The following is a 27,191-nucleotide window of genomic DNA, read 5'->3' as shown; positions in this document are numbered from 1 at the left end:
CAGTTTTCGGGGTTACAGGCCTGCCCATCACACCTCGTTCTCCTGCTGTGAGTCTGGGTGGAGGGGGAGAGATGGGGTGCGCTGCAGCAACCCAGTCCGGCCCTTCCTGAGCCCCGCTGCCTCCTTCACCTACAAAGTTCAGGGCACCAGCCCCTGTTTCTGGAAGGGTCCCCCCCCCCAGCCTTGTGATCGGCAGCGTAGGCCTATGTAGTCCTCGGCCTTACGTAGCTTCGACACCTGGGGATCGGAGTCTCCGAGGGGGAGGAGGCATTCACTCCCCCTCCCTGTCTCTGGTCTAACCCCGCTCACCTCTGTTAGGCTTCTGCAGGAGGGGGCCTCGTGCTCTCAACAGGACTGGCCCGCGCCACCTGCTCTCAGGTCTTCTGGCTGGCCCGCTCTGTCTCAGCGGGAAATCTGCGGACCTCAGCATGAGTCCATCCCTCCGAGGAATCAGCGTAGCGAGTGCGGGAGGCGAGCTTTGCCGGGACCGGGACCTGCGCCACGCCTCTTCGCTGTCCCCCGGCCCAGGTCGCCACAGAATTGTGTATCCGGTGGTGTCAGCAATGTTCCTCTATCCCCCCAGGGTCATCTATTAGGCTGGGGCCCGGGGGAAGAACCGGAGCGACAAGCAGGCACGACCTACCCGGCCGCCATCTTGGCCACGCCTCCCTGATACACTTTTTAATGATGTTTTTAAACGAACTATCAGCACTTTTAAATAACCCACCACCCCCAACCTCTTTAATATATTGGAGAATATGTTCATTATCTCCTGTAACTGAGGATAGAGGGACCTTGGGGCCACAGTCAGACTGTGCGGATGGTGGGCTTTTAGCTTCCTCTACAAGTGGTAAACTAGCATTGGCATAGCCAATAGGTCTCGCTTTTGGGACCTTATAAGTATTTACTTATGCAGCACAACATCAACTATTGCAACAACATCAACTGCTGCATGGCTAAACACTTATAAGGTCTCAAAAGCGAGACCTATTGATTATGCCAATGCTTGTTATTTAATAGTAACTTACACTCGGAGTTTCTAAATACTGAAAAGTAGTGAATTTACTCAAAAGTGTAAGTTACCTTTGTGAATCAGGCCCCATTATTCTTGCATGTTAATTGTAGATACGATGAAAGTCTGACTAGATGTTATGCCTGGTGTTTCAAGATGTCCAACAATGACAAAGAACTTTGCAAAAATACAATAAAAAAAGGAAATACAGATTTCTCCAGGAAACTATCCTTCTCCAACTTCGAGTCTGGAGCTTTGGTACCACCACTATGAAAACAAACACATCATTTTATTGCTATTTACTGTTTTGTGTCAAATCGGGACGTGTGCTGTTATTCTTCAAAATTGTTTTACATTTTCCTCGTATTTTGTACATTGCATTTTGCACGTTGCTTTTTGTAAGGCTGTTTTAAATTCTTCCTGTATTTTGCAAGTTGCTTTTTGATAATGGTTTGAATAGGAAGCGTTAGAATATTGCATGTTATAAGTATTATGTACTTTGTAGGTGCCTGGAATTGATTGAGTATAACATGATATTAATATGTAGCAATCTGAAATATGCTGCTCCATGTTGTTTTGTATTTTGCTATTTTATACGGGTTAGGTTTTTGTATTTGTAGATCTGTTTCTTGCAGTTGGGATTAAATGTGTTGCACTTTACAAAAGAAAGTCATTTTTGTACTTGCATGATGGAAGAATTGGATTAGAGAACCTGTATTCTTTTAATTATGAATGCACATATGAATAATGCATTAATGTATCATCTGTCCTTGTTAACTATGTGGACCTCCGTTGGAGTTCCGCATCATAATAAAGCTAATTGAATTGAATTGAATTGAATTGAACCACATCACAAACATAACCACTTTCTGGGAGGAAAGAGAAGTGCAAATGAAGGGCAGACAGAGGCCAGAGTGCACATGGGTGTGGTAAGCAAAATGAAAGACATCCTGCCAGGCCTGTGGGAGATAAACTAAGCACAATTGTCATTTTATGTCACCATCTTTCTCTCCTTTGCCCTTTTGAAGTTTTTTTTTTTACTGTTTGTTTTATTTCGGGACTAACACATAGCTGGGGCCTAGCTTCAAGGAGCAGAGAGCACGTTCAAGGGAACGTTTACACTGTAACATCATGAGGTGTTGGACACAGAACAGGCTGGTGTGCTTGTGTGAGCACTGTCTGCTTCACACTGGTTTACGTGGGAGGAAGGAGGAAACAGTTCATTCTGACACTTCCAGAGACTTATTTATTTTTTCCACAACAGATATTTGAATTTCCCAGTATCTTCAATGTGAGATACAGGGAGGTGAATTTATTTTGCCAAGAATCACACAATGTTTTGTCAGATGTTGTATACGGTTTTTATAACCCAGCCCTATAGATTCCAAGAACACTAACGCAGCCACAGCACCACATCTTCTCCTTATCAAATGTGATGTGATATGTTATAAGGAGATAGAGGCTTGATACATTAGAATACTACAAGCAGCTGCCTAACAGCATTACCACAGACAGTCACAAAATGGCGCCTTATTGCAAGAAATAGCCTCAAAAAAGTCTTGTAGCTACAGTAGCAGGAGCACCTGAATGGCAAAATGCTAAATTGTCTGGGCTCCAAAAAATCTTACGGTAGAGCTGATGTAAACCAAGGTACCCAAGGGCTGTGTCAGCCTGGTGGTGTTGAATGATGGCATTGGAGCACACACAACTGGGAGTTTGGGTTCGATGTCACAACCCAGAGATGGCTCCCTCTGTGAGGTCTAAGCGTTCCATGAGCACCAATGACAAGTGCAAGCTACAAGATTGGGCAACATTACCTAGCAGTGTCATTACACCGTCTATGGCAATAAACCCATCTGCAGTGGTAGTTTCCCATTATTTTTGTGAAGTGATGCAAAGAATCGTCTGTGGGCCTGAAGGGGTGACGAGTGCCGGAAGGGGGCTCACTGCCCTTTGGAAGTTGGCACCTTCCCCGGTCACCCGTCAAAGACAAACTCCACCACAAGCCAGACATCTTATGCCGCCTCTTGGGAGTCTGTGGCCATTTGCAAACATCTTCTTAGCCCAAACCCGCCCTGATGATTGCCGGAGATTTAGTCCTGTTGATGCCCTCAACAGGATTACATCTTCGGCTATCATCAGGTAATAGAAGAACTGGGCATTAACCCCCAACCACAAAAACTGGTGATGCGGAAGTGCTTTCCACACATACGCTTTCTCCTACAAATGAAAAAGGTCCACTTGAATAATGCATTATCAGTTTCACATGAGCATGGATGTATCTGTGAATACACAATTGTTTTCCAGGGAACCCTGGGAAACCTTTGTGATTTCTAAACAATCTGAAATCTACATCTAACTGGCAGCGAAAACCTCTGGCTGAAGAGTTACATTTTTTTTTTTAATAACTGATCTTAATTTGTTTTTTATAGCACAGTGCGGCGTTAGCCAGGGTTTCGTTACCGTAATACTAACAAGCAAAATGAGGTCCTTGTTCTCCAGAAGGGTAGTAAATTAAAGCCATAATAGGAGGTACAGCGAGCACCCAGGCCCCGGTGCCACTGAACCTGCTGATAGCTGTGTCCCTGATAACAGCTGCTTTAAGAAGCGGTGCATTCCTAGCCGTGTCCTGCACTCTACACAATGCATCATCCTGGGTCTGTTTTCTGGTCTCCTGGGTAGCTCTGAATTTCAAAGGTTGCTTTTCCTGAGCTGATCCGGCCCGCTACAAAAACACTCAAATCTCTTCGAGTGACGTCCTGCCCTCCTGCAGAAAGGGCCCTCCGAGCTCGTTCAGCATCTGGCCACAGGAATTGTCCCCTCCTCACACCACCCTCCGCCATTATTTACAAAAACCTCCACTTCTCCCTGCGCACACAGGGCCAGGACTTTGTGGCTCAGAGGACAAGTGCACCCGCAGCAGGGGTTCGACCTCATGGTCACAGGTCCGAATCCCAAAAGATCCTGAGTACAGCATTTTGTTGCGTTCCAGCTAGCTTATCGCTTTAAAATTTCGAATTCACGTTCAGACTCTACGGGAACGCTTCAGGGAATTAAGCATTTCATAAAATAAATGTCCCCATTTGCTACTGGGCAGCTCTGTTTCATTTCCCTGAGTAGCCACGCTGGGACCCATCTTCACTTTCCTCCTCCAGAAGAGATAAGGGGCACAGACGCCTTCAGGAAAACGGAGAAGAGGTGGAGCAGGAGATACTACGGCTCCTTAAACCCTCATTTCCATTCTGCCTTTTCTGTCAGACGGCAGCCACCAGAAACCCCGAGGCGGATTGGATGCCCCGGGGCGGACTGCGTCCGGCCGGCTTCAGGTATGCATGACCTTATCTCGAACACTCAATCGCTTCCAAGTCCTCACCCGTCACGGGCTGACAAAGGGCCGGGATGCTTACTCTGAGCTGCAGAAAGCAGGTCTGCCCGGGCAGGTGACTGGGGCCATTACCAAGGTATCATGGCCGCCTGTGGGGGTGGGGGGCCACAGCGGGCGAAGCGTGATACTCCCAGGCAGATAGTCTCTCACCAGAACTTACAACCCACTGTGCACTGCATAAATAAGGCAACCTGTGGAAACAGGGCGGGGAAACAGAATCAGCCCCGGCACAACTTTCAAACCATCCCACCGTGACGCAGGGCTTGGGGACGCGCCTGCCTGCGTCATCGCAGCCCATACCTCTCTGAAAGCAGCCCATAGCCAGGGCCACTGGAATTTTTCGATAGTGAGGCGGCTTTCGCATAACTATATATTTGCTGCATTTGCCACATTATTCATCATCTGCCACATAATCAGCATATTTTATCCCAAAAATAATTTTTGTTTCTAACTCAAACTGTTAAAAAGTTAGTACAAGCGCGTGCCTTGCGCTAAAAGTGGGAGGGTTGAGAGGAGCACACAATGCGTTTACCTTGCGAGAGCGAATAGGGGCAGCATATGTTTGCAAGTTAATTACAAACATATGGTGTCAACGCTCGCCCCTGCAAGGAAATCGCCAAACATGCATGCGTTGCCATTGAAGGCAATGCAACGCGTGCACGTTTTTGGGACACAAACTGCATCGATGCCTAAAGGTCTTTTTCCAAGCAGCGCATGCGCGCTGCTTGGCGATACCTAAAAACAATTAGTGCAGGGAATTGAAAAGGAGGTCAGCGAGCAACTAGATTCAACATTTTTAGCTTGTACAGGCAATACTCCTGGGGCTGATGGCTTGCCAGTGTTGCAATGTTTACTTGTTTGCTAGTTAGCTAGAAAGAGGATTTGAATCATTCTTGGTGTTCGCTGCTCCCTCTAATTTTGAGGAAATATTTTGTGAGTTTTTTTCTTTTTTTCAGAGTAGCACCCTATTTTTTTTTAGGCAATTGACCAGATGATTCAAATAATGTGGTGTTTCTGGAGTTAGACCTTTGCTCTAAACTAATCTGAGTAGCTGAGCTGAAAAGCAGATGGACATCCTCAATTAGAGAATTAATTTCTTTAAGGGTACAAGTGTTTGTTTTTGGGCAGTTTTTTGCCCTGGACCTGCTCCACCACCTTACGCTTCCCCATGATGGTTATAGTATGGCAACCTACTATCTTGCAAAACATACCCACTAAGATGCATAGAAAAATATATATGATTTCCACTTTAAAATGGCTTACACAATGCCTTCGGAAGGAGATGTCCAATTAACAAGTTATCTTATTGACTTTTGGATTTGTCCCGAACTTGAAATTCCCCAAAATGTTGAGGAGTCCTTCTGCCATACTGATAAAACTAATGCATAATGGAACCATCAGATGACAAAGCCAAAAGGGGGCACCAGCCTAGCCATCTCCAGGCTCTGACGGGCGTGGACGGGCCAACCCTTGGCCCGGGATTTGTTCGGGCATGCCCCATGCAGTGGGGCTGTGTGGCTCCTCTTATCGGCAAGTTGGGAACAGCTGAGAGCATCGCAAGGGGTTGTGGGCGATGAAGTCCCCTGCGGCTGTTGAACACAGAAGCTTCCCCCTTGCAGTTGGTATCCTCTCTGTTGGCCCGGACACTTACAGCAACTCTTTCTGCACTTTAGATGAATGTCAGGCTTCGCTCAGTGAAAGGTCCAGCTGAGCAGAACACATGTCGATAATGTTCGTCCCCCAGGCAGCGGGTTTGCTTGACCCTCTTCTTGGCAAGTTGGGAACAGCTGAGAGAGTCGCAAGGGGTTGTGGGCGATTAGGTCCCCTGAGGCTGTTGAACACAGCAGCTTCCCCCTTGCAGTTGGTATCCTCTCACTTGGCCCAGGCATTTACAGCAACTCCCCCCTGCACTTGTCGATACTGTTCGTCCCCATTTGAAATTGCAATTCAAATAAGTTGGCGCTGCTTGATTTTACTTTGAATGGTACTCCAGGGCATATCTCAGCCACCCCCTCTCCCCCAGCATTGATCAAGATGGGAAGGGCACTGTTGGAAAGGATACCAGGAAGGATGGGAGCATCCCGTTCACAGAAATTGGCATGGCAAAATGAAAATGAGAATCAGACTTTCTGTCTCTCTAGAAGGCCTGGTAGGGTAGTAGAAAGTCCGCTAGACCAAAGGAATGTAACTTTTTTCCAAAAATGCTCAGGCATTGGGTCTTGCTTTCACACCACCCCCTCTGTGCCTCAACAGGCTGTCCACAATTGCCCTGGAGGCAGTAGGGGGTTTTATCCTCTCTATCTGCTTTCTCCGGTGGGGGCGCAACCTTACTAGAATCCAGCAAATGTGTTTTTGAATAATTTGCCTCACAATTTGGGTTGGACTGTTTCTGCTGGGTGCAGCCCAACTAATTTTCATTCAATTGTTTCCTTTCTGTGTTGGATCTGGCATGGTCTTGGATGTGAGCCAGGGTGATTGCCAGTGACTGTGATTAATGTAAGCATTCCATATTTATCACTTTTTCTTTGAATAAGTGTCTCGGTCTAGACTGATGCCATTAGTGATATATATTTTCTTTTTACAGTGTTTGCTCTGGAAACACTTGCCGGAATGAAGGATTATGAAGTGGTTTATCCTGAGCAACTTTATGCAAGGTACAGGGGTGAAACAAAGGTAAATGGAAAAAGTGTGTTTTTTGTTTCATATTTTTTAAGTTCCTCCTACTTGGTTGTTGGACCATTGTGGCATATTGTTATCAGGTTTGTATCAATTCTAATACTATGCTTCTATAAGCGTCTGTTGAAAAACCACAGTTAATCTTGCTTCTTTTTAAAGATGGGTCAGTCTCCAGTTCTGCAAACAGGTTTCATCAGACTTTGGGTTTAAAAAGTACCACAGTTGAATAACCTCTTATTTTCCACTCCATTGAAAATAGTATGGACTTGACCAATCGACAAACAAAATCTATATATGTGTACTTTGTGAAGGGAATTTGCCGGTACCTAAAAAGCAAAATGCATTATAATAATCCAAACACAATTTCAAAGTTAGTTCTGCATGGTATAATAACCCTAACCGAGTTGAAAAGTGATTAGATCTACAGATTTCTGTACATGTCAGTTATTTTTATAATTGTATGAGTATGGCAAAGTCGTGTCCCAGAGGCTATTGCTCCGCGCGGTCCCGTGTTTCTGGATCAGAATTTTAACAGTTATGATAAAGCAGATCCTATGTTACAAGGTACGAATCTGCACATACTAAAATGGTGGGTGGAGAGAGTCAATGTCTGTAGGCAGTTGCTAGTGTAAGGTCTAAACTAAAGCAGTGACAATGCATTGATTCGCCTCCAGGGCTCCTCTTCAATGGTCATATGCAATTCATTGTCTGAGTGCTAGATCCTGGAGTACTTGGTGAAGATCTGCGAAGGTCAAAAAGTTAGGAGAGGAGTGAAAAAAGTTGTGTCTTTCCATTTTACGTCCCACTGAAACCTTTGCTTGTGCCTACAACAAAATAACGATGAATGAATTTATGCCAAACTTGGCATGAAATAACTTTACTCGAAAGCATGCTTTCTCTGGTTTGGTGTAAATCAGTTCTGTTAATACAGCAAATTTGCAAGTCAGATGTGGATCGTTAGTTTCAAAATGGTTAAAAAAAAATCAGCCTTAATACTGCCAGTCACGTTTTGTCAAAATTCAGAGTGTTTGACCCAATTTATGAGTCATGACTTGCAAGTTGAAATGGCAGCTATATACAAAATGTTGACCCAAACCAAAATAAGGTGCCAGTGGCTGACTTTCCTTTGTAAATGTGTAGGTTGCCAGTAGCTGAGCTAGTAAAAGTATTGCTGTATGATCGGTGAATACCTACATACTGGTTATTATCATTGACAAATAAAGGATATAGCAAAATATTGCCTGGCGCGAATAACACCTCTGAGTTTTGCACGCTCTTCCACCAAGCAAAAACAATGTGAACTTAAAAAGTTGAAAGACATGCATATGTCTTTAGAATCAAGATTAGGTGATCTCTTTATGTGGGTTCAATAGTTCTGTTTCTTTTCTATTTTTAAATTCAAAATTACACAGCCACATATTTTTCCATCGCAAATGCTTTCTTAAGCCTGAATACTATAACAAAAATACTCACTTGAAATTTCTTTCTACATGTTATGTAGACATTTATTTATTATCCCAATCCATAAACTTTACAAACCCAAGCTGTGAATATTTTGAATACTGGACCCTTGCTATTGATCACATTATCCTAGTTAGATGAACAAAACATATACATTTTCTTCAAATCATTGTTAGAACATTTTAGACTAAGAAAGCTGTTCCATTTACAGATATTGCCTAGCATTCTATCTTATAAGCCTGATGTCATGTAATCAATCCTTAGTTTTTATCAACCATCAATAGCATATCAATGTGCTCATTGAGGTAAAATAAACATGATTTTGTAACCAAAATGCTAGAACGTATTTGCTGGTAGTTTTCAATATTGACCTTTATGCTTAATTTTTATCATTTTGTTTAATTAGTAATCTAACAGTTCAATCTATGACTACTCTCTTTCTCAATTTTAATCAGTTATTCTAAATATGACGTAGTAAGGGTTGTAAGTAAACATATATTTTACCACAATTATAGTAAAAAAAATGTGAAGCAGTGTGCCTTTTTATCTCAGTGCTTTTCTTTTCTTTTTAAGGTTCTCATGTGAATTTATATTTGTTATGTGTACCATGACAATTCCTTGTAAAAAGTAAATAAACATGAAAATGATCTCTATCGCCATTGCTCATTTTGTTAACTGTGTGTATGTGGCGGGGTAGGATTAACAAGTCGTGAGCCAGGTCTGTTCAGATAAGGTTTTATTTTACTGAAGACACGCTTATGCCGACTTGTTAGTCTTTCCGTGGCAAACTGGGCGGGATCCGTCTTGCTGGCTGTCTCTCGCCTTCTCTGAGGGGTTTCCGTCTCATCTTTCTGCTTTCAGGGACCAATCTCTGTGCTCCGTCCGGATCCGTCAAGCGAGGAGTGGTTTGCGGAAGAAAATAAAAGAGAAAAAGGTGTCAGGATGTTGTCTGGTGTATTTCACCGACAAGAGGGACCGGGAGTGAAGGAGGCACCACACACTCTGTGCACGTTGTGAAGCAAATGGGTGAACAACGGGATACGAGGGCCAAGTGCTCTGGTGTGGGACAAGTGTGGTGTGAGGTTTTAAAAAAAGGGATTATAGGGCTCACGGTTTAGGCGGTCGGATGACCCCTCCTCCCAACCCACCCCGAGAACTTGTCTCGTACCTGTGCCAGCCACGCTCCTCCGGGAGCGTGGCCCGGCGACACGTGGGGACGTTGGCCTCCCGGCTTCTCCTCAGCGGCTGATGGTCTTGTTCCTTGCTCTCCTTCGTCTTCGTCGGCTCTTTCACGACACACCAAAAGCGCTCCTATTCCCGACTCTGCTTCCTCCTCTCCGGTGGTGATGCACACAGTCTTCCGGGTTTCCCCTGTTCTTAATGGTGGAAACGCACTGACGTCGGCCAGAGGCGGAGTCTCATCATAGCGAAAGCTCTTGTTAAAGGAACCGTCTCCAGGTTCTGTCTCCGGGGGTGTCAATAAAGTTGTGGATTGCGGCCAGTCATCCTGCTGCGAGGAAACAAGAGGGAGAGATGGAGGCACTGCAGACCACCATTCGGCATCGGGCTCTTGCAGTGAGCCCGCCCCGTCACAGTGACAGAAATGTTTCTATTTTCTAGTGCAAGACCCAAATTCAGTTTCAGATGACGTTTAAATAGCACAAATTTCATTGGGAGCCCACCAAAGGCACATTTGAATGCCGTAAGAGACACTCCTCAATTATAGTGAATTCTTTGATTACACAAATAAATGAGACCATTTTATATTTGCAAAGGAAACATTGTTAAATGGATATATAAATAGCATATAAAGTAATATTCACCAGTAGTGCCATACTTGTACCACTGTTTTTCTATGTTAAGCACAACATTGCTCATTTATAGTGTGCTTGAATTTGAAGCACGTTGTATTGGAGACCTTCAATAAACTCCTGAGCAATTTCAGATTGAGTATATCGACACTTACTTTCTTGAACAGCTAAACAGTCATCATTACTTACTACAATCTCCTTTCTCTGTAATGGTCATTCATACTGATTATATCCCTCTTAATCATGGGATATGCCCAAATAACCTGTTTTATCAATTGTTTTTTATAATATCGGGGTACAATATCAGTTTTGTCAATGTGTTACTGATCAAATTGGCACATATCATTACATTGTTATTTTACTTACATAAATAATACTGTGGGACATATTAATACTTAGTCAAAATATTGTGGTCCAAACATAGGGCTCTATTCACATAGGTAAACTGAGCCGAACATCTAACTATATGACTTAGGTATTCACATAGGGCATTTATAAGTAATAAATGCCCTTTGTGAATACCAAAAGCTGTAAGTTAAACTTTCATCTCATTTTACCTTTGATAATCAGGCCCATTGTGTGCACTATTGTGGGTTTTATTAATATTTGGTGCTTTTTTCTAATGTCTTAGGTTTTGGTGATGTGGGATTATAGTTGACATTAAGAAAATATCTGCGATTTATAGTTGTAGGTTTTGGGTTTGTAGTTATTTTAGCATGATTTATGTATGGGTACAGATATATCTACACAAGATGTGGGATATATTAGGGATTTGGCAAGGTTGTGTTTTATTTACATTTATGGGCCCTATCTATAAAAACTACTTTGCATACTCCAAAAATCAATTCAGAAACCCTGTCCAGCGATCTCCTCCTTTCCTACCTTTTTTGTACAGAGTTCTTTGACCATTTCGTGTAACTTTCCGAACATGTAGGTAAAGGATTGAGCGGTAAATGTAGGAGGGACAAGGGGAGCTGTTGTAAAATGGGGAATTATTACTACAAAATCGGTTGGCTTAAGGTAAACTGAAGGTGTTTTTTTGGAGGGGGGAGGGTCATGCTAGTACAAAACACACACTCACATAAGAATGAGCCGATTTGATAAATACACTTTAAATTAGTACAGCTGTCAAAACAGACTCAGATGTACTCCAGTCTATCCTTTCAGTAGGAAAAGCACAACACATGGCACACCAGTAGTTATGCAACAAACTTCCATAAACGTCAATGGAGGGAGATAGTAAGTAACAAATAGGAAAAAACAGACAATACATTAAATACCATTTTAAAAATAAAATTTATATAAATTATTAATGCTTTTTATATTTTTTTTAGAAAAACATAAATGTTAAGTTTTAAGATAACCACATATTAATTCTTTTTCAACTACATTTCTTCCTTCCAACATTGTAATACATTGATCACAAATTATACTGTAACGGGTGAGGGGAAACATTAACATTTAATTTAATGTAATTTATTTTTGTTTTTTAGATTAGGTGCACGTTTTACTGTAGTAGACCCAATTAAATATGAGTTAATGAAATAGGTTTAAATATTTTGTTAATCAAACAAGATACATTTTTTTTTTTTAATGGAACATCAATTTTCTTAATATTCCCTGTTACTTTCTATAGGGAGATCTCCACCACTGTGGTGAAGATCTCCACTAACAGGCAGACGGTTATTAATAGTAACTGTATGATGGTAAATTTTGTTGTAAGAGTCTCCACTTCCTCATTTGAAGGGGTGGGGACTTGCAGTTTAAATCTGCAGGTGGGAATTATGAATTCCTCCTGTATGGTGATTTAAACCTAGCAAGATCTGGGTAGATATATTTGCGAGGAGATCTACACAAAAGTAACTTTATGAGTAGGATGCATTGTTTTTTTATTTTTGTTTTTGGGGGTCATATTGAATTTAGAGGGCTTTTGGTGATATTTGGGAAATAGGTTGGTAATGTGTTATTTTATAACATTTTTGGGAGTCTAGATATACTTTGAGGTGTTTGGGTGCATAATGTTTTCACATAACCACAACAGAGAATTATGCTGTTATAGCTGAGAAACTTAGCTACCTCAATTCCAGGGTATACCTAGAGCCCAACTACTTCGAAGGAGATAAGGCAGGTAGACTCCTGGCGTGGTTTGTGAAATCTGAATCCAAGGACTATTCATTAGCTGTGTTGAAAGATGGCAAATGGGGTTCACTATTTACACAAAAAAAAATAAACCATGTCATCCTGGCATACCATACCGATTTTGTCTGGGAAAACAGGGGCTGCAGCTCAGACTGTACTGACTAATTTTTAAAGATGGTAACATGAACTAATTTGCCTCAGATATTAGCTACACCATATGTGCAATGGCACCTGGGAAATCCTGGGATCTGATTGTCTAACCACTGCATTTTATAACAAGCATTGGCATAGCCAATAGGTCTCGCCTTTGGTAACTTATAAGTGTTTCGCCATGCAACATTTGATGTTGTTGCACCAAGGATATTGTGCAAGATAACTAAACACTTATAAGGTCCCAAAGGCAAGACCTATTGGCTATGCCAATGCTTGTTGTGAAAGTTGCTGGTTCAAGGGCCCTGGGGTTCAGTGCCCTTATACAGTAGAGGAATATGTCCTCAAACTCATTTTTAAGAGCGGGTAGTTTAGATGTTCACCAATCCAATTCATAGTCTCTTTGGAGAAAGTGTAATTAGGGAAGACATTTTTGAGTCAAATGTGGTGAATATTTAGTAGGTGCGAGTCTGCATCGTTTTGAAGTGAGTTATACTAGAAATGAGTGTGCTGGTCACAGTGCATAGGGTAAAACCGGTCTTTGTCCATCCTTAGTGATCTAAGAGCAACAGAGAGGCCTGGGGATAGAATGGGATGAGGGGACAGGTCACAGTGCATAGGGTAAAACCGGTCTTTGTCCATCCTTAGTGATCTAAGAGCAGCAGAGTGGCCTGGGGATAGAATGGGATGAGGGGATATCATCTCAGGGTTCAAAGATCGCAGTGTGCGCGCTGCGTAGGCGAGACCGAGAAAGTACTCAGATATTCTGGCACTACGCCTAATGCAAATGTATACTTGCGCTCCACAGGTAGGAAACCTCCACTCTTCAATGAGAGAATCATTAATAGTTACTTTCTAACCCTACTGCAAAAGCAACAAGGTGATTGGCAGAATGCTTGAATTAATCTAACATAGCACTGAGGGGAAGTGAGAAGCAAGAGATTAAGGATGACCTCAGTTTCCCAATCTATAAAAATCCTATAGAAATGAGAAGGTTATACTACCTTATATGTCCCCTGAAGAATGGTTAAATGTGGGGCCCTAGAAATAGTTTCGATTATTTATAAGGATCCTCACCCACAGGTACCACTCGTGACATGTTTAATCATCGAATCCTCACCCACTACACCTAGGCGAGTGGGCTCAGCGGGCTTTATAAGCAGATCACTTCTTCTAAAGGGATCTACAGTTAAAATTGCTTGCTGGCTCCTCTAACCGATTTTCTTATTGCAGGTATCTTTGGCAACATTAAAAACAGGTTTAAAAGGTGATGCTATTAGGGTATATCATGATCCAAATGCCACAGGTCTACATGTTTCAGCCGTACTCAATGCCTATCTGCGTTATTGGGCTTTCTTCAGGACCACTAGTATCTATATGGCCTCTTTATCAATGGTAATTAACCAATCTACAATGCAGTATAATGGTTTGAAAACATAACACATTACATGCACTTATGTACAAACGATAAATGGGAGTTCAATATGTTTGTATGTTTGTCTAAAACAGAGAGAAAAACACAGTTATAATTTTCTGCAATGTCGTGTACCATATTTCATATTGCAATCGTACACTGTGCGTGTCAAGTCCAGCACACTTGTGAAATCCCTTCACTCCACCACTCATTACTGTAAACACACTTGAGTGAGAATCATTTTCATGTGAAAAAAACTTTGTACGCTGTGCATTGTAAGGTGTAAATACACTTGTATGCAAGATGACTAAGTATCAAGACCTACAATGCCCAATTATATTTTAACAGTATAGGAGCAGTGGTTCTGCCACATAAAATTTCTTTTGGTTTTGTGTCCCTCTAGCCGGATAGGACTTTGCAGCATATGCGTAGGATGCACACAACTGAAGACACAACAATTTTTAATTCATCAATTCTTTTAGTATTTAAGAAAATTAATGTATCAACACAAAATATTGATAGACATTAATAGACATACACAACAAAATACATAAAAATATTGACAATGGTGACAGATTGTGACAATACACTTCAAATACTCCAGAAATATTAAGAAACAGACAAAAAAAATAACATCGCAATCATATTTCTTCTGGTATTACTAGCAACCACAAAGACCCTAACAAGACTATTTTGACACTCTCAATCTTGTTGGGCTGAGAACATGCTAGTGGCTCAACATCGACGTTTCGACCCCTATTAACGTGTGTGTTTCAGAAACATCACAGTGGGGTCTTCCTCAGGACAGTAGACAGCTGTTTATGCCCTTGTGAATTGAATCTAATGATACAATATATTCCACAAAAATCTTTGAAACATCCACGTTGAGCCACTAGCATGTTCTCAGTCCAACAAGATTGATAGAGTGCTCCTTGTGGGTTACTCTCCATGCGGTCTTTTCCTTTTTTTTTTGTTGTAAACAAACTTTATTAATTTTTCCCTTGTCGGTATAAATTACACTGTGTTAAATTCCGTTTCCTAATATTCCCATCCCAGCAACCATTATAAGCATACAATGTAGGGTCACACTAATTAAAATCTACAGTACAAATCGGCAGTCCACCCTTGCAGTGACTGAGAATAATTGAAGACTCAGACGGCAATAAAAGAAAACAGTCCTCATTACCTAGTAGCTTCCCAGAGCAATAATTGCGTTGTAACTCCACATCATTACTAGTCTAACTAAACTCCTGTTTCCCCCCACCACTCCCTCCCCCCGAGGCATGTCACATCCAGTCCTGTACAATACCCTCAATATACATCTGTTATGCATAGGTGTCGCCAGTCCAACAAGGCTAGTAGTGAGATCGCTTATGCGCCTTCGGTGTGTGCGTGTATCATGTGAGTGTTAGGGGTACAGCGCCACTGCTCTAGGGTGCTAGCATTTCAATTTCCTATCGCCGGCGCAGCAATCTTACTGTCTTCATCGCTATCTGTGTCCTTTAATAATCCCACCAACCTTGACTCTCCATGCAGTCTTTTGTGATTTCCAGGACTAGAGCTTTGTAGATGGGCAGCATGGGAAGTTAAAACACAGGATGCGATTTCCCTAAATACCTGCATATGGTAACATATATTTGTATTAAAATGATAATATTTACCAGTGGGTGTAATGTTTCGCTATATTTGACTGCCTAATTTGCTAAAACGTGACATGCAGTAAAGTTTGGTTGCGTGTTTTTCAGTTAAATAATTGTGAAAATATACCATTTTATGATTCCATTTGTTCTCAACACACAGAATAAATACCAATAAGATGGCCAAAAAATAAATATGGATAAATACAGATGAAAATTGTAAAAAAATAAATACCATTAAACAGTTAGTCCTAGCTATGATCTGTATAGAGGTTTCTGCGTCCCCATATCAAATTACGAATTTGTCATCTATTTAGCGCTTCCATGTCCTTATGTGTCACCTGTATGAGTTGTTTTTGTTAAGAACATGTTTCTTCTCAAAGTTATACACATGCAAATCTGGAACACTGGGAGCGAAATTGCTTCTTGTATTTGTACCATATATTTGCAGAAATAATGCCCACTCAAATTCCCAAACATTTTGGTAAGTGCTAATCTTGCACATTCTAGAAAGAACTGCAGTGGGGTAGGATTTGTAATTAAGGTGCTTTCCAATATTTCTTGGATTATATTCAAAGTGTTTCCCTGGCGTAGGCTGGTGTAAAGACTCTCTATGTCTAGTCCTATCAGGAGCTCGCTCTCTTTGTCAAAAGTCATGTCTTTAACGTGGGCGAGCAGATATTTGGTATCTTTGATGTAGATGCCTGTCCTCTGTACCAGGGGTTTCAAGAAATAGTAACAAAACTGGGGCAGAGGTTGCAAAAACGAGCCTATACTGGACAAAATGGGTCGATCATGTGGAGGGTCTTTATTTTTGTGAATCTTTGGGTGGGTATAAAAATATGGGGTTAGAGGGTTGACATTTCGCAGGAAATCTCTTTCTTCTTTGCTAATCCATCCATCATATTCGGCCTCTTCCACCATGGGACTCATTTCTCTTATGAGTGTTGGTGTAGGGCAAGTGTGTATTATTCTATAATTATGTTGGTCTTCTAGTAACCTCTTTCACTCATTTCCGTAGGAGGTTATGGTATGGAGGACAATACCTCCATCTTTGTAGACTGGTTTTATGATGATTGTAGCATCCTTTTTTAGTTCATCCAGTGCTTTTTTTCTGCCCTACTCATATTCTAAAATGTGTTGATGTTGCCAGGATCTGTCTTTTCTATCTCCATGAACACTGCTTGTTCAAAGGCAAGGAGTTTTTTTTAAGTAGACCACTTTAGGTCCGTTCATCTGTCTCCTCTTGGTTAGTGAAATATGCTTTCAGTGGAAGCTTTCTGAAAAAAGTTCGCATTGTAAGCAAAATTTGTCAAAGATTGGGGTGACAAATCCTAATTCTTTATTAAGTACCTTGAGCTGTGTGTCCTTCAACATTTTGACAGTCAGACTAGTCACAAAGTTGTACTTGTGCTGGTTCCCGGAAGTGCGTTGGTCATGCTCCGTTTCTGCACCCTAGGTTCGTTGGTTTCCCATTGCACGCATGTTTCTTTTTGCTTCCTGGAAGCCTGGCCTTTCCCTAAAACAGGCAGGCAATACTTCTAAGGGAACCTCTGCTGCACCATCTGGTTGTAGGGATTACCCCAATCCATTATCATTGGTACTTGTGAAGGGAACATACGCCAGGCCAGGTCCCTTCAATATGGAAAAATAAGTACCCCCAGAACGGTTCCGACCTACTTAGGTCCCATAATTGAGGTATGGCTTGTGTCCTATGGCACAATGGGTGTGTGAGTGGCTGTTAGGGCATTTATTGCAAAAACACCAAGGTGATGGAAAGAATGCTTGAATTAATCTCAGCCACTGGCAATTGCTCTGTCTGCAACTTTGTGTGTTTGATGTAATGGCTTAAGTGGCTAATGGTATGCCTAGACGTGGGCCCCTTGCTCACTGTGCCACTGGAACCACGCTGCCCCCAACTGACGAGCCCCAGTCTGGGTACAACAGCTCTTAGGTTGCTTGCGTTCCGGTTCAGAAGGGACCTGGCTTAGCCGTTTTGCCTAGGCTGTTTCTGTTGAAACTGGACCAAGACCGCTTTTCATATGGGTAGGTCTAATCTGAGGTGGCATGGTGGGCAAAAGAATTGGATGCTACCCTGAACGATTGCCAAAAGTTAGTTATTGCAAGGATTTCTCCCAATCCATTTAGTATGTTTGCCTTTCTAAATCTAGGTACAACTTCACAGACAGACCTTCTCATCGAACGTGGCATATATTAAATACTGACTACAAGATTCTCAGATGATTGTTTAGGGTTATGAAGGAGGCTCTCAGTGATCTGGTGCATCTAATACTGCTGCGAGTTGATATTGAGGGAGACTTTGACACATAATTGGCGATATATAATGACAGTACCATGAAGAATATTATTGGTAAACCAGATGGTTACCCGAGTAAAACTATTACAGTCACACACTCAGCTAGATATTGGGACTGGATAATTGTTAACAAAGGCATTTGAGGTGTAGAGAGGCACCCCTCTGGGGTGTCCTCTGTCACAGCTGCTATTTACACTCAGTGGACCCACTATCTAGAGCAAAGAATGAACGGGCGCACAGAAGGAAATCACATGATATGACTGTATGCTGATCATCTGCTTCTGTTCCTATGAAACAGCGGCACAGGATTGGACTCTAGCATAAGAGTTAGTGGAATTCAGAAGAATATCTGGGCTGCAGATGAATTGCGGTAAGACATTTGCGTTCCTACTGAGGCTAAGCGACATAACTTATCCTGCATCACTGATGGAGTAGGAAATTGCATGGAAACTTCACACGGCTAGATATCTGAGAGTGGCTTTCCAAGCAGTAACTGACATGAGAGATGACATTATAGAAAATATGGTCACAGCTCTGAAGCAACTCATAGACTTAAGGAAATGATTGGAGCTATTGGTAATAGACTGAATAGCATGGGCCAAAATGGTCATGCTTCTCTCGTAGGGGATTTCCATGTATAGTCTTAAGCACTTGCATAGTCCCGCCCACATGCTGGGACCCCGTAGCACTCCTTTAGATAGATCTTCTTAAGTGGGTATTTTTCGCCTTTCTTCAGGAAGGCCTGCAAAGACACTTAACAGATAGAAATACAGTAATGCAGCCTAAATACATAGGCTACACTGGCCGCATTTTCATCTTACAGTGAAAAAAGATAGCCAGTATACTATATTTTGTGCGATTTTTGTGGTGTAGACTCCCCTTCTCAAAACTCCTTTTTTCATGATAGAGATGAAAGGAGAGGACAGAATAGCCCCATAGGATTCCATTATATGCCTTACAATTAGAAGCTGTGCCTTTAAGAATTCGGAGATCCTCAGTATCCCATCATGCACAGCCAGTGGCAGTTACTTTAGTTCTTTTTTACCGGCTCCTGCTCCTGCTATCAGGAACCTGTAGCACTGAGCTCTACCAAATAGTTTTTTTCTTAAAAAATCACATCTGAATTTATCTACTAAGTACTTCACTCGATGTCTTTGGTCTTTCCCTACATTTTTCTGTCTTTTTCTGACAGGAATTTCCACAGTTTTCATCGCTTTTTGAAAGGTGTCCAGACTGCGGTAGGAAGAAGGCCAAAGCTGATCTTCACAGAGTGTGCATTCTTTTCCTGCCTGCTACTCATGTTCTGGACTTCTGTTCCATCTTTAAAACCCTCTCCAGGTGCACCCTTTGTGACAGGGAGTAGATTTGGCTTCAAGGAGCACAACAGCGCTGGAAACAGCAGGCCCAGTCTTCAGGTGACACTTCAGAGCAAAGAGAGGGTCAGTCCTCTACCAGGGCTCTGTCTTCAGCCTCTGGGGGGCTCCCCAGCAAAAGAAGAGCTGAATATGGGTGCCGGTCCCAGTCAACGCCGAAGACAATTACATTGAGAGGAAGTACAGAGCCGACCTGTTTGCCGGTAACCCAGGGCTCTGGGTCAAAACAATGTCGACATTCCATGTTGAGAAGATCTTCGACGGTGGTTACCAAACCGACAGCAAGAATCCCTTGTTCAGCGTCAAGAAGCCCACTGCAGACGGTGACACCTCGTAGGTTGCCGTCGAGAACTGTATAGCACCACTAGACGTCGCCACATCACTGTCGATCAACGTCACCACATCACCGCCGATCGACGTCAACACATCAACGTTGAGACATCACCATCGATCGACATCGGGACATCATCGTCAATCGACGTCGAGACACCACCGCAGATCACTGACGCGGTGGACTCCGAGAAGCCGTCGATCAACGTCAAGATGAAGCTGTTGTTCAAGACGATGGCAAAGGTCGCCATTGACGAATAGTTCAACGTCGAGGGGAAGAGATGGATCTTCTTCAGAACCGGTGCCAGCTTCTTCAAGGCTTCAGAAGGCGCAAAAAAAGAGAAGGCTAATTAACTCTTCAGATTCTGAGTACTCCCGAACCTAATCTCCATCTAAGAACATTCCTTCACCAACTCAGTCTCTGCCTCATCTGTCAGATGAGCAACCAAGACTTCTAACACCGCCTCCTCCTCCACCTCCTCCGCATACTCCTCCTGTGCCACCTCTTCCACCTCCACAACCACGAAGACCAAGTTCTCACACGAGGGATCGTTCTCGCAGCCATAGACGCTCCTCTACTCGTTCCCATCGTCGACTTCATTGTCGACTTCAAGGTGGAAGGTCCCGTTACAGACATACCAGGAACACTTCCTCTTCGAGTACAGGAAGAAATTTTCCTAAGTCATCGCACTCCTCCTCCTCCAAGGATTTTACCTATTAATGACATTTCTACCTTTTAAGAGGTTCTGGTGCAGGGGCTTCTAAATTGAACATTCCAATGTCCACTCTGACACCATCAACTTCGGTGATATTTGAGACTCTTCAGCAGAGACCAGTTTCTTGTCCCTTCCTTCCTCTGGTGCTGGGCCTCTTAGAACAGACAATGGACTTTTTCTAACACCCTCGTCTATTAAGCCAGCTCCATCCAGGCTGCAAAAGAAGTATCAGCCTCCAGAGTAGGACCCCAAATTCCTGTGGACGGACCCAGCCCCTGATTCAGTTATTGTGGTGGCAGCGAAAAAGCAACATACGACCGCTCCAACATCTATAGTTCCACCGGATAAAGAGAGCTGTAAGATAGAATCAGTGGGAAGGAAGGTGTGCGACACAGCAGCGACTTCCATGAAAGCTGCTAGTGCCACAGCCTTACTAGGCAGATATGACCGGGCACTGTGGGAATCGCTCCAACAGTTTGCGGATCACATCCCTAGGGACAAAAGAGAGGACTTGAACAAGATTTTAATAGAAGTCCTTATGGTCTCAAATCAAATAAGCAAAGCAGCGGACACATCCCTTCTTGCTGCACATGGAAATTGCCATGGCTTGACATTTAGGCAGCATTCATGGCTGCGCTTCACTTAAACCTGAAGCACAGCAGTGCATACTGACTCTCCTGTTTTCAGGTACAATCCTTTTCGGCTCTCATGCAGACGAGGAGATGGCCAGAGTGAAGGCAGAGATGGAAATGTTGAAAGTTGTTGGCTTCGAAAGACCTACAGAACAACGTATATCTTTCCGACCTTAATCACGCTGCTATGCTTCACAGACGGGTTAAACCCCTCGATGGTATCAGGGCCGACAGTCAGGTATGCAGGAACCGTACCAACGCTCCTACCAGCCTAATCAAAAGCGACAACCAAGAGGAAGATCAGGACAGCAACCTTCTCAAGGAGGCAAGATGCCAGCAGGGTCAAAACCCTGAATCCTGTCTTCCCCCGCTTCCGTAATTAGCTTCGGTAGTTGGAAGCATCCAACATTACTTGGCAGAGTGGCAAAAAATCACTTACGATAATTGGGTGCTGAATATTGTTCGCAATTGATATTCTCTCAGATTCATTAGCCCACTGTCAAGAATTCCTGTCATGCGAGGGGAGGAAAACGGTAACCAGCGAAAACGGACTACATCTCCCAGGATGCTTAGCGGTTGAGAGGTTATGTAAACAGGAGAGCTGTTACATAACTCAAGGAAAACACGCCCTTAGGTAAACAGGAGAGCTGTTACATAACTCAAGGAAAACACGCCCTTATGTAAACAGGAGAGCTGTTACATAACTCAAGGAAAACACGCCCTATAAAGGGAGGAACCGGGAGGTACAACGCTGTCGGATATTGTGTTTACACCGACGTACCTGCTTAGTGAAGAGCAGTGTTCCGGAGTGGTGCTCCAGTAAGGCAAGAACGGAGGTAGGTCGAGTCGTTACTCCCTGGGCCGTGTCTTGCCCCATCGTCACCTGTGAAGGACCCGGAAGCTCTACCGGATAACCATTGAGCTTCGCTTTTTGACTCGGCTGAGTCAAAGCGCAGTGGCGCTTTTGCTGGTTGGAGTCGTAACTCCCAGCCCGACCAGAGATACAGGGACTGCCAGCTGTAACGCACACCAGGAGGTGTTTGCCGCGTTACAGACTCGGAAGTCCACAGGATCGATCGAGCGGCTGCTCTCGGTTCAGTCTTCTTTGCTTGTGATTGGGGTATCGGTGACGCATCGCCAGGAGGTGACTCCGCATCCCGGTGCAGTCTGAGGAAGAGGTTGAGCGGCTGCTCCCTTCAGGTAGAGACCCCGGCTGGGTGTTTCCCTGACTCCTCGATTCTCCCCAACACTCTTCGTGCCCCTCACAGCCTACCGATTGGCATTGTCGGCCATTTCATTTCTGCCCTCTGTTGGCATACGCCGGGATCGGCGTATATGCAGAGGACGGCTAGGACCATCCGTGCTGTGGGCTGGTAACGTACTTAGCCTGGAGGATTCCAGTGACTATAACCTTTGTTTATTCCTTGTATTATTTTTGCCTTCATTAAAATAACTAAACCTTCACAAGTGGTTGCGTTCTCATTATCGTGTCTGTTAAACGATCCTGAGACGTTCAGGGCGTTACACCCTCTACCATAAATACCTCCGAAACATCAAGAGTCTAACTGTGCCAATTACAATCGGGAGCGAGCATTCTCTTACAAAAACAGGCGGTGGAGTCCGTTCCTCCTTTACAACGAGGCAAAGGGCTATACTCAAGATTCCTTCTTGTCAAAAAGAAACACAAGAACAAGTTCAGACCTATTCTCGACCTAAGGAAGGCCAAAAAGTGGATTCGGAGAGAGAAATTTCAGATGCTAGCATTACACCAAATCGATCCTTGGCTACATCGAGGGGATTGGTCATGCGCAATCAACTTTCAAGACACATACTTCAGTATTCCCATCATAAGGAAGCATTGCAAGTTCTTGATATTTGCAGTGGGGAACAACCACTACCAATACTGTGTACTTCCTTTCGGCCTGAAGTCAGCACTCAGGAACGTTCGTCTACCCCTATCTAGGCGATTGGCTTATCAAGGCAGCCACGTATCAGGAGGCTCAGCTGCACTTCAATTGGACCTCCGATCTTCTCCTTTGATTGGGTCTTCATATCAACCAAGCGACGTCTACCTCGACACCTGTGCAGTGCCTGCAATATCTGGGAGCATTCATCGATAGTTGCACGGCAAACGTGTGTCCTACGGATGAGAGATGCTTATCGATCCTTCGGAAGGCTCAGGCTTTCATGAACATGTCTCACCAGATTGTGAGGAAGGTCTCCTCGCTTCTGGACTCGATGGCATCCTGTATATTCCTCACACCGAATGCTCGTCTCCTCATGAGACCCTTGCAGGAATGCCTAGAAGACCAATGGGACCAGCGAACAGGAGATTGGGAAGACCAGATTCAATTGTCTCAGCATGCCCTCCGGTCCATCAAATGGTGGTGTTCTCCCACCAATCTCCTACGAGGGATTCCATTCCACAAAGAGATACCTGTACAAATTATAGTCATGGATGCCACTCTCCTGGGATGTGGAGCCCATACAGATCACCTTCAAAATTAGGGCAAATGGTCACACAGAGAATCCACTTACCACATCAATCTGCTAGAGCTACGAGCAGTTCATATGGTGCTGAAAGCCTTTCAGCCTTCATTCTGCATCAGCTCCCTGCTTGTTCAGATGGACAATACAACACAAAGGTTCTACCTGGTATACAACGTTTACAACGCAACTTTTACACCGCACTACCATTACAACGAAACTGTAACAACGCGAAATCTGTTACAACGCATGCCATTACAACGAAATGCACTAGATGGCGTGCTAACATTAGAAATAGTGTAGTTTTACTATCCAAACACCTTCCCTACTGCAACGTGGACTGGAGTTAGAATAGTAAATTATACATTTCTAATGTCAGCACTCCATCTAGTGTACGTCGTTGTAAAAGCATGCGTTGTAAAGGCTTGAGTTGTAACAGATCTTGCGGTGTAAAAAATGCGTTGTAACGGCATGCGGTGTAAAAGCATGCGTTGTAACGTCATACATCCGTTCTACCTCAACAAGCAGAGAGGCTCAAGGTCCAGGCCATTATGTCGGAAGCCCAGACGATCTGGAAGTGGCTTCTAGCCAGAAATCTAACCATAAGAGCAGCTCACCTCCCAGGTGTTCAGAATGCTCAGGCCGACTCTCTCAGCAGGCTCCGTCAGGAAAACCACGAGAGGGTCTTAAACGACGATGTGGTCAAAGCTATATTCCAAAAATGAGGTACTCCGGAGGTCGATTTGTTCGCCACTGCAGAAAACAGCAAATTCCAAAGCTTTCATTCGAGGTTCTACCAACCGGGAACCCTGGGGAATTCCCTCTGAATCAACTGGTCAGGCAGAATTCTCTACACCTTTCCTCCAGTTCCCCTAATCCCGGCTGTCCTCATAAAGCTCTCACAATCACAGGCCAAGATGATACTCATAGCCCCGGAGTGGCCACGTCAGTAGTGGTTCACAGACCTCCTTCACCGGTCTATCCGTCCACATCTCAGGCTTCCATGCAGATCAGACCTACTAATGAAATTCAGAGGAAAGATGGTGCACCCCGACCTCTCCTCTTTGAATTTGGCAGCATGGCTCCTGAGCTATTACAGTATGGACACTTGAACTTACCTCAGAACTGCATGGACATACTCAAGGAAGCTAAGCGGTCATCCACACGTTTCGCTTCTGCTCATAAATGGAAGAGATTCTGTACGTGGAGCTCTTCGAAGAATGAGGATCCTACTTCTTGCCAGGAAGATGTGAGCCTTCCACATTTGCTTCATCTAGCACAATCTGGCCTTCAATTCTCTTCTATTAAGGTTCACTTGGAAGCCCTATCTGCCTACAGGAAATGCCCTTCACAAAACTCCCTTTTTTAGAATTCCTGTCATCAAATATTTCTTAGAGGGTTTGAAGAAGGTTTTTCCTCCCATTAAAAGTCCTTCTCCTCCTTGGGAGCTTAATGTGGTCCTCTCTCGGCTTATGCAAGAGCCTTTTGAACCCATACATAAGGCAACTCTTCGGCATCTGTCTTGGAAGACAGCTTTCCTTGTGGCTATCACTTCTGCTCGCAGGGTTAGCGAAATCCAGGCACTTTGCTGTCAAGAGCCATACACAGTTTTCCATGCATCCAATGTGGTTATGAGGACTTAAGCGAAATTCCTCCCTATGGTGGTTTCGGATTTTCATGTAAACCAGACTATTTCCTTACCCACTTTTTTGCAGCATCCATCTACTCCAGCGGAGAGATTGCTTCATTCCCTGGATGTTAGAATGGTTTTAAAATTCTATCTGTCTAAAACTAAGGGTCTTCAGAGATCGGACCAGTTATTTGTAAACTATGACTTTCTCTGTACAGGTCTAGCGACTTCCAAGCAGTCCATCTCTAGATGGATTGTTTCCTGTATTTTACTCTGTTCCCAGAAATCTAATAAATCCCTTTCCAGTAAGCCTAAAGCTCACTCTACCAGAGGGAAGGCAGCTACTGCGGCCTTGCTTCGTAATATACCCATTGCTGAGATTTGCAAGGCTGCTACCTGGAAGTCGATTCATACATTCACTAAACACTACTGCCTGAACTCTGATGCCAAGGCAGATGCTCAAGTAGGGCAGGCTTCCCTTTGGAACCTATTTGCTTAAATCTGTATATCAATTTCTCTGTCTCTTCCACCGCATTTTATAGGGAAGGGCTTGCCAGTCTATTCAAGTGCTTATGACTATACATGGAAATCCCCTACGAGAGAAGGAACATTTTCTTACCTATAACTTCAGTTCTCTTGTAGGAGTATTTCCATGATAAGTCATAAGCAACCCGCCCTCCTCCCCAGGGGAATAGACAGACGGATCCATAACATAGAATATGCATTCACTGCTCATCACCCTCAAAAAGAACTGAAGTAACTGCCACTGGCTGTGCATGATAGGATACTGGTGGTCTCTGGATTCTTAAAGGCACAGCTTCTAATTTTGAGACATATAACGGCAGCCTATGGGGCTAATCTGTCCTCTCCTTTCATCTCCATCATGAAAAAAGGAGTTTTGTGAAGGGGAGTCTTCTGTGTGTCAAAGACCACAACAATTGCACAAAATATATTATACTGGCTATCTTTTTTCACTGGCAAGATGAAGATGCGGGCAGTGTAGCCTATGTATTTAGGCTGCATTATTGTCATTTTATCTCTTAAGTGTCTTTGAAGGCCTTTCTGAAGAAAGGCGAAAAATACCAACTTAAGAGAATATATTTAAAGGAGGGCTCCGGGGTCCCAGCACTTGGGCGTGACTATTTATGTGCTTATGACTTATCATGGAAATACCCCTCCGAGAGAACTGGAGTTACAGCTAAGAAACTGTTCATTCTTTGTCTTTTATTAACACTGTAGTGTACTCCCTATTTGGGCCCCTCAACCGTATTTCTTTATTTCAGGGATCTGGACATACTGTAGTCTGAGCTGATTCGGAGCCTGAGCAGCACCGGGTACCAATGTACCATTACACAAACATAGACTATGAAGAGAAGATGACGCTATTTTTGCACTAGATTTTAAAATTTAATATTTGGAGGTGCAACTACAGTTGATCGTCAGATGGTTGAAGGGGTTATAGGAAGCAGAATTAGGATTCGAGAGAACATATTTATAAAAAGAAATTAGTCTACTTGCTCATGTGGAGGCACAAACCTGACAAAGGCCGGTCAAAATTTCTAATGACTGCCTGCAGATCTGGAAAAGTTAACAAGTTCCATTTAAATTTGGGTCTTTTTTTATTTTTTATTTTGTTTTTTAAATACAATATTTTGGGCGTTCAAATTAATTTTTGGAGCTCATTTTAAATATTGAGGGTTGTGGTTGATATATGAAAAGGGGTGAATAGTGCGCTAATGTAAAAAAAATGGCTAATTTTGGCCTACTTTTATTTTTTGTGAGGAAGCACTGTTTCAGATATGTTTTTTGACCATGTTTAGGGTTAGGTAGGGTAATGTGTACATTTGTGTTGGATATTGTTGGTCATTTGATATTTTTGAGATTCAAGGACTAAAGTAAATATCCCTCGCAGTGTATGTCCTTCCGCTAATGTTTTCTAGCCTAGAGTTTGAATATTAAATAAACATCCCAAGGATGCATGTACTCTCTCTCATGGTTGCAATAACCTTGTAATAGAGATG

At 43.3% G+C, this 27,191-nt stretch overlaps 1 protein-coding gene across 1 annotated transcript in view; it reads left to right on the top strand.

Moving 5' to 3' along the window:
- LOC146784513 (zinc metalloproteinase-disintegrin-like berythractivase) overlaps nt 1-27,191 on the top strand; it is a 2,362,040-nt gene that overhangs the window by 145,574 nt on the left and 2,189,275 nt on the right. Inside the window, exon 2 of the mRNA XM_085632969.1 lies at nt 6,982-7,070. Coding sequence (XP_085489095.1) covers nt 6,982-7,070 — 89 coding nt within the window. The remainder of the gene's footprint in view (nt 1-6,981; nt 7,071-27,191) is intronic.

Source organism: Triturus cristatus, chromosome 11 (genome assembly GCF_964204655.1).
Source record: "Triturus cristatus chromosome 11, aTriCri1.1, whole genome shotgun sequence".
Taxonomy (NCBI): Eukaryota; Metazoa; Chordata; class Amphibia; order Caudata; family Salamandridae; genus Triturus; species Triturus cristatus.
The sequence above is the reverse complement of the archived record's forward strand: the minus strand, read 5'-3'. Positions and strand labels throughout refer to the sequence as shown.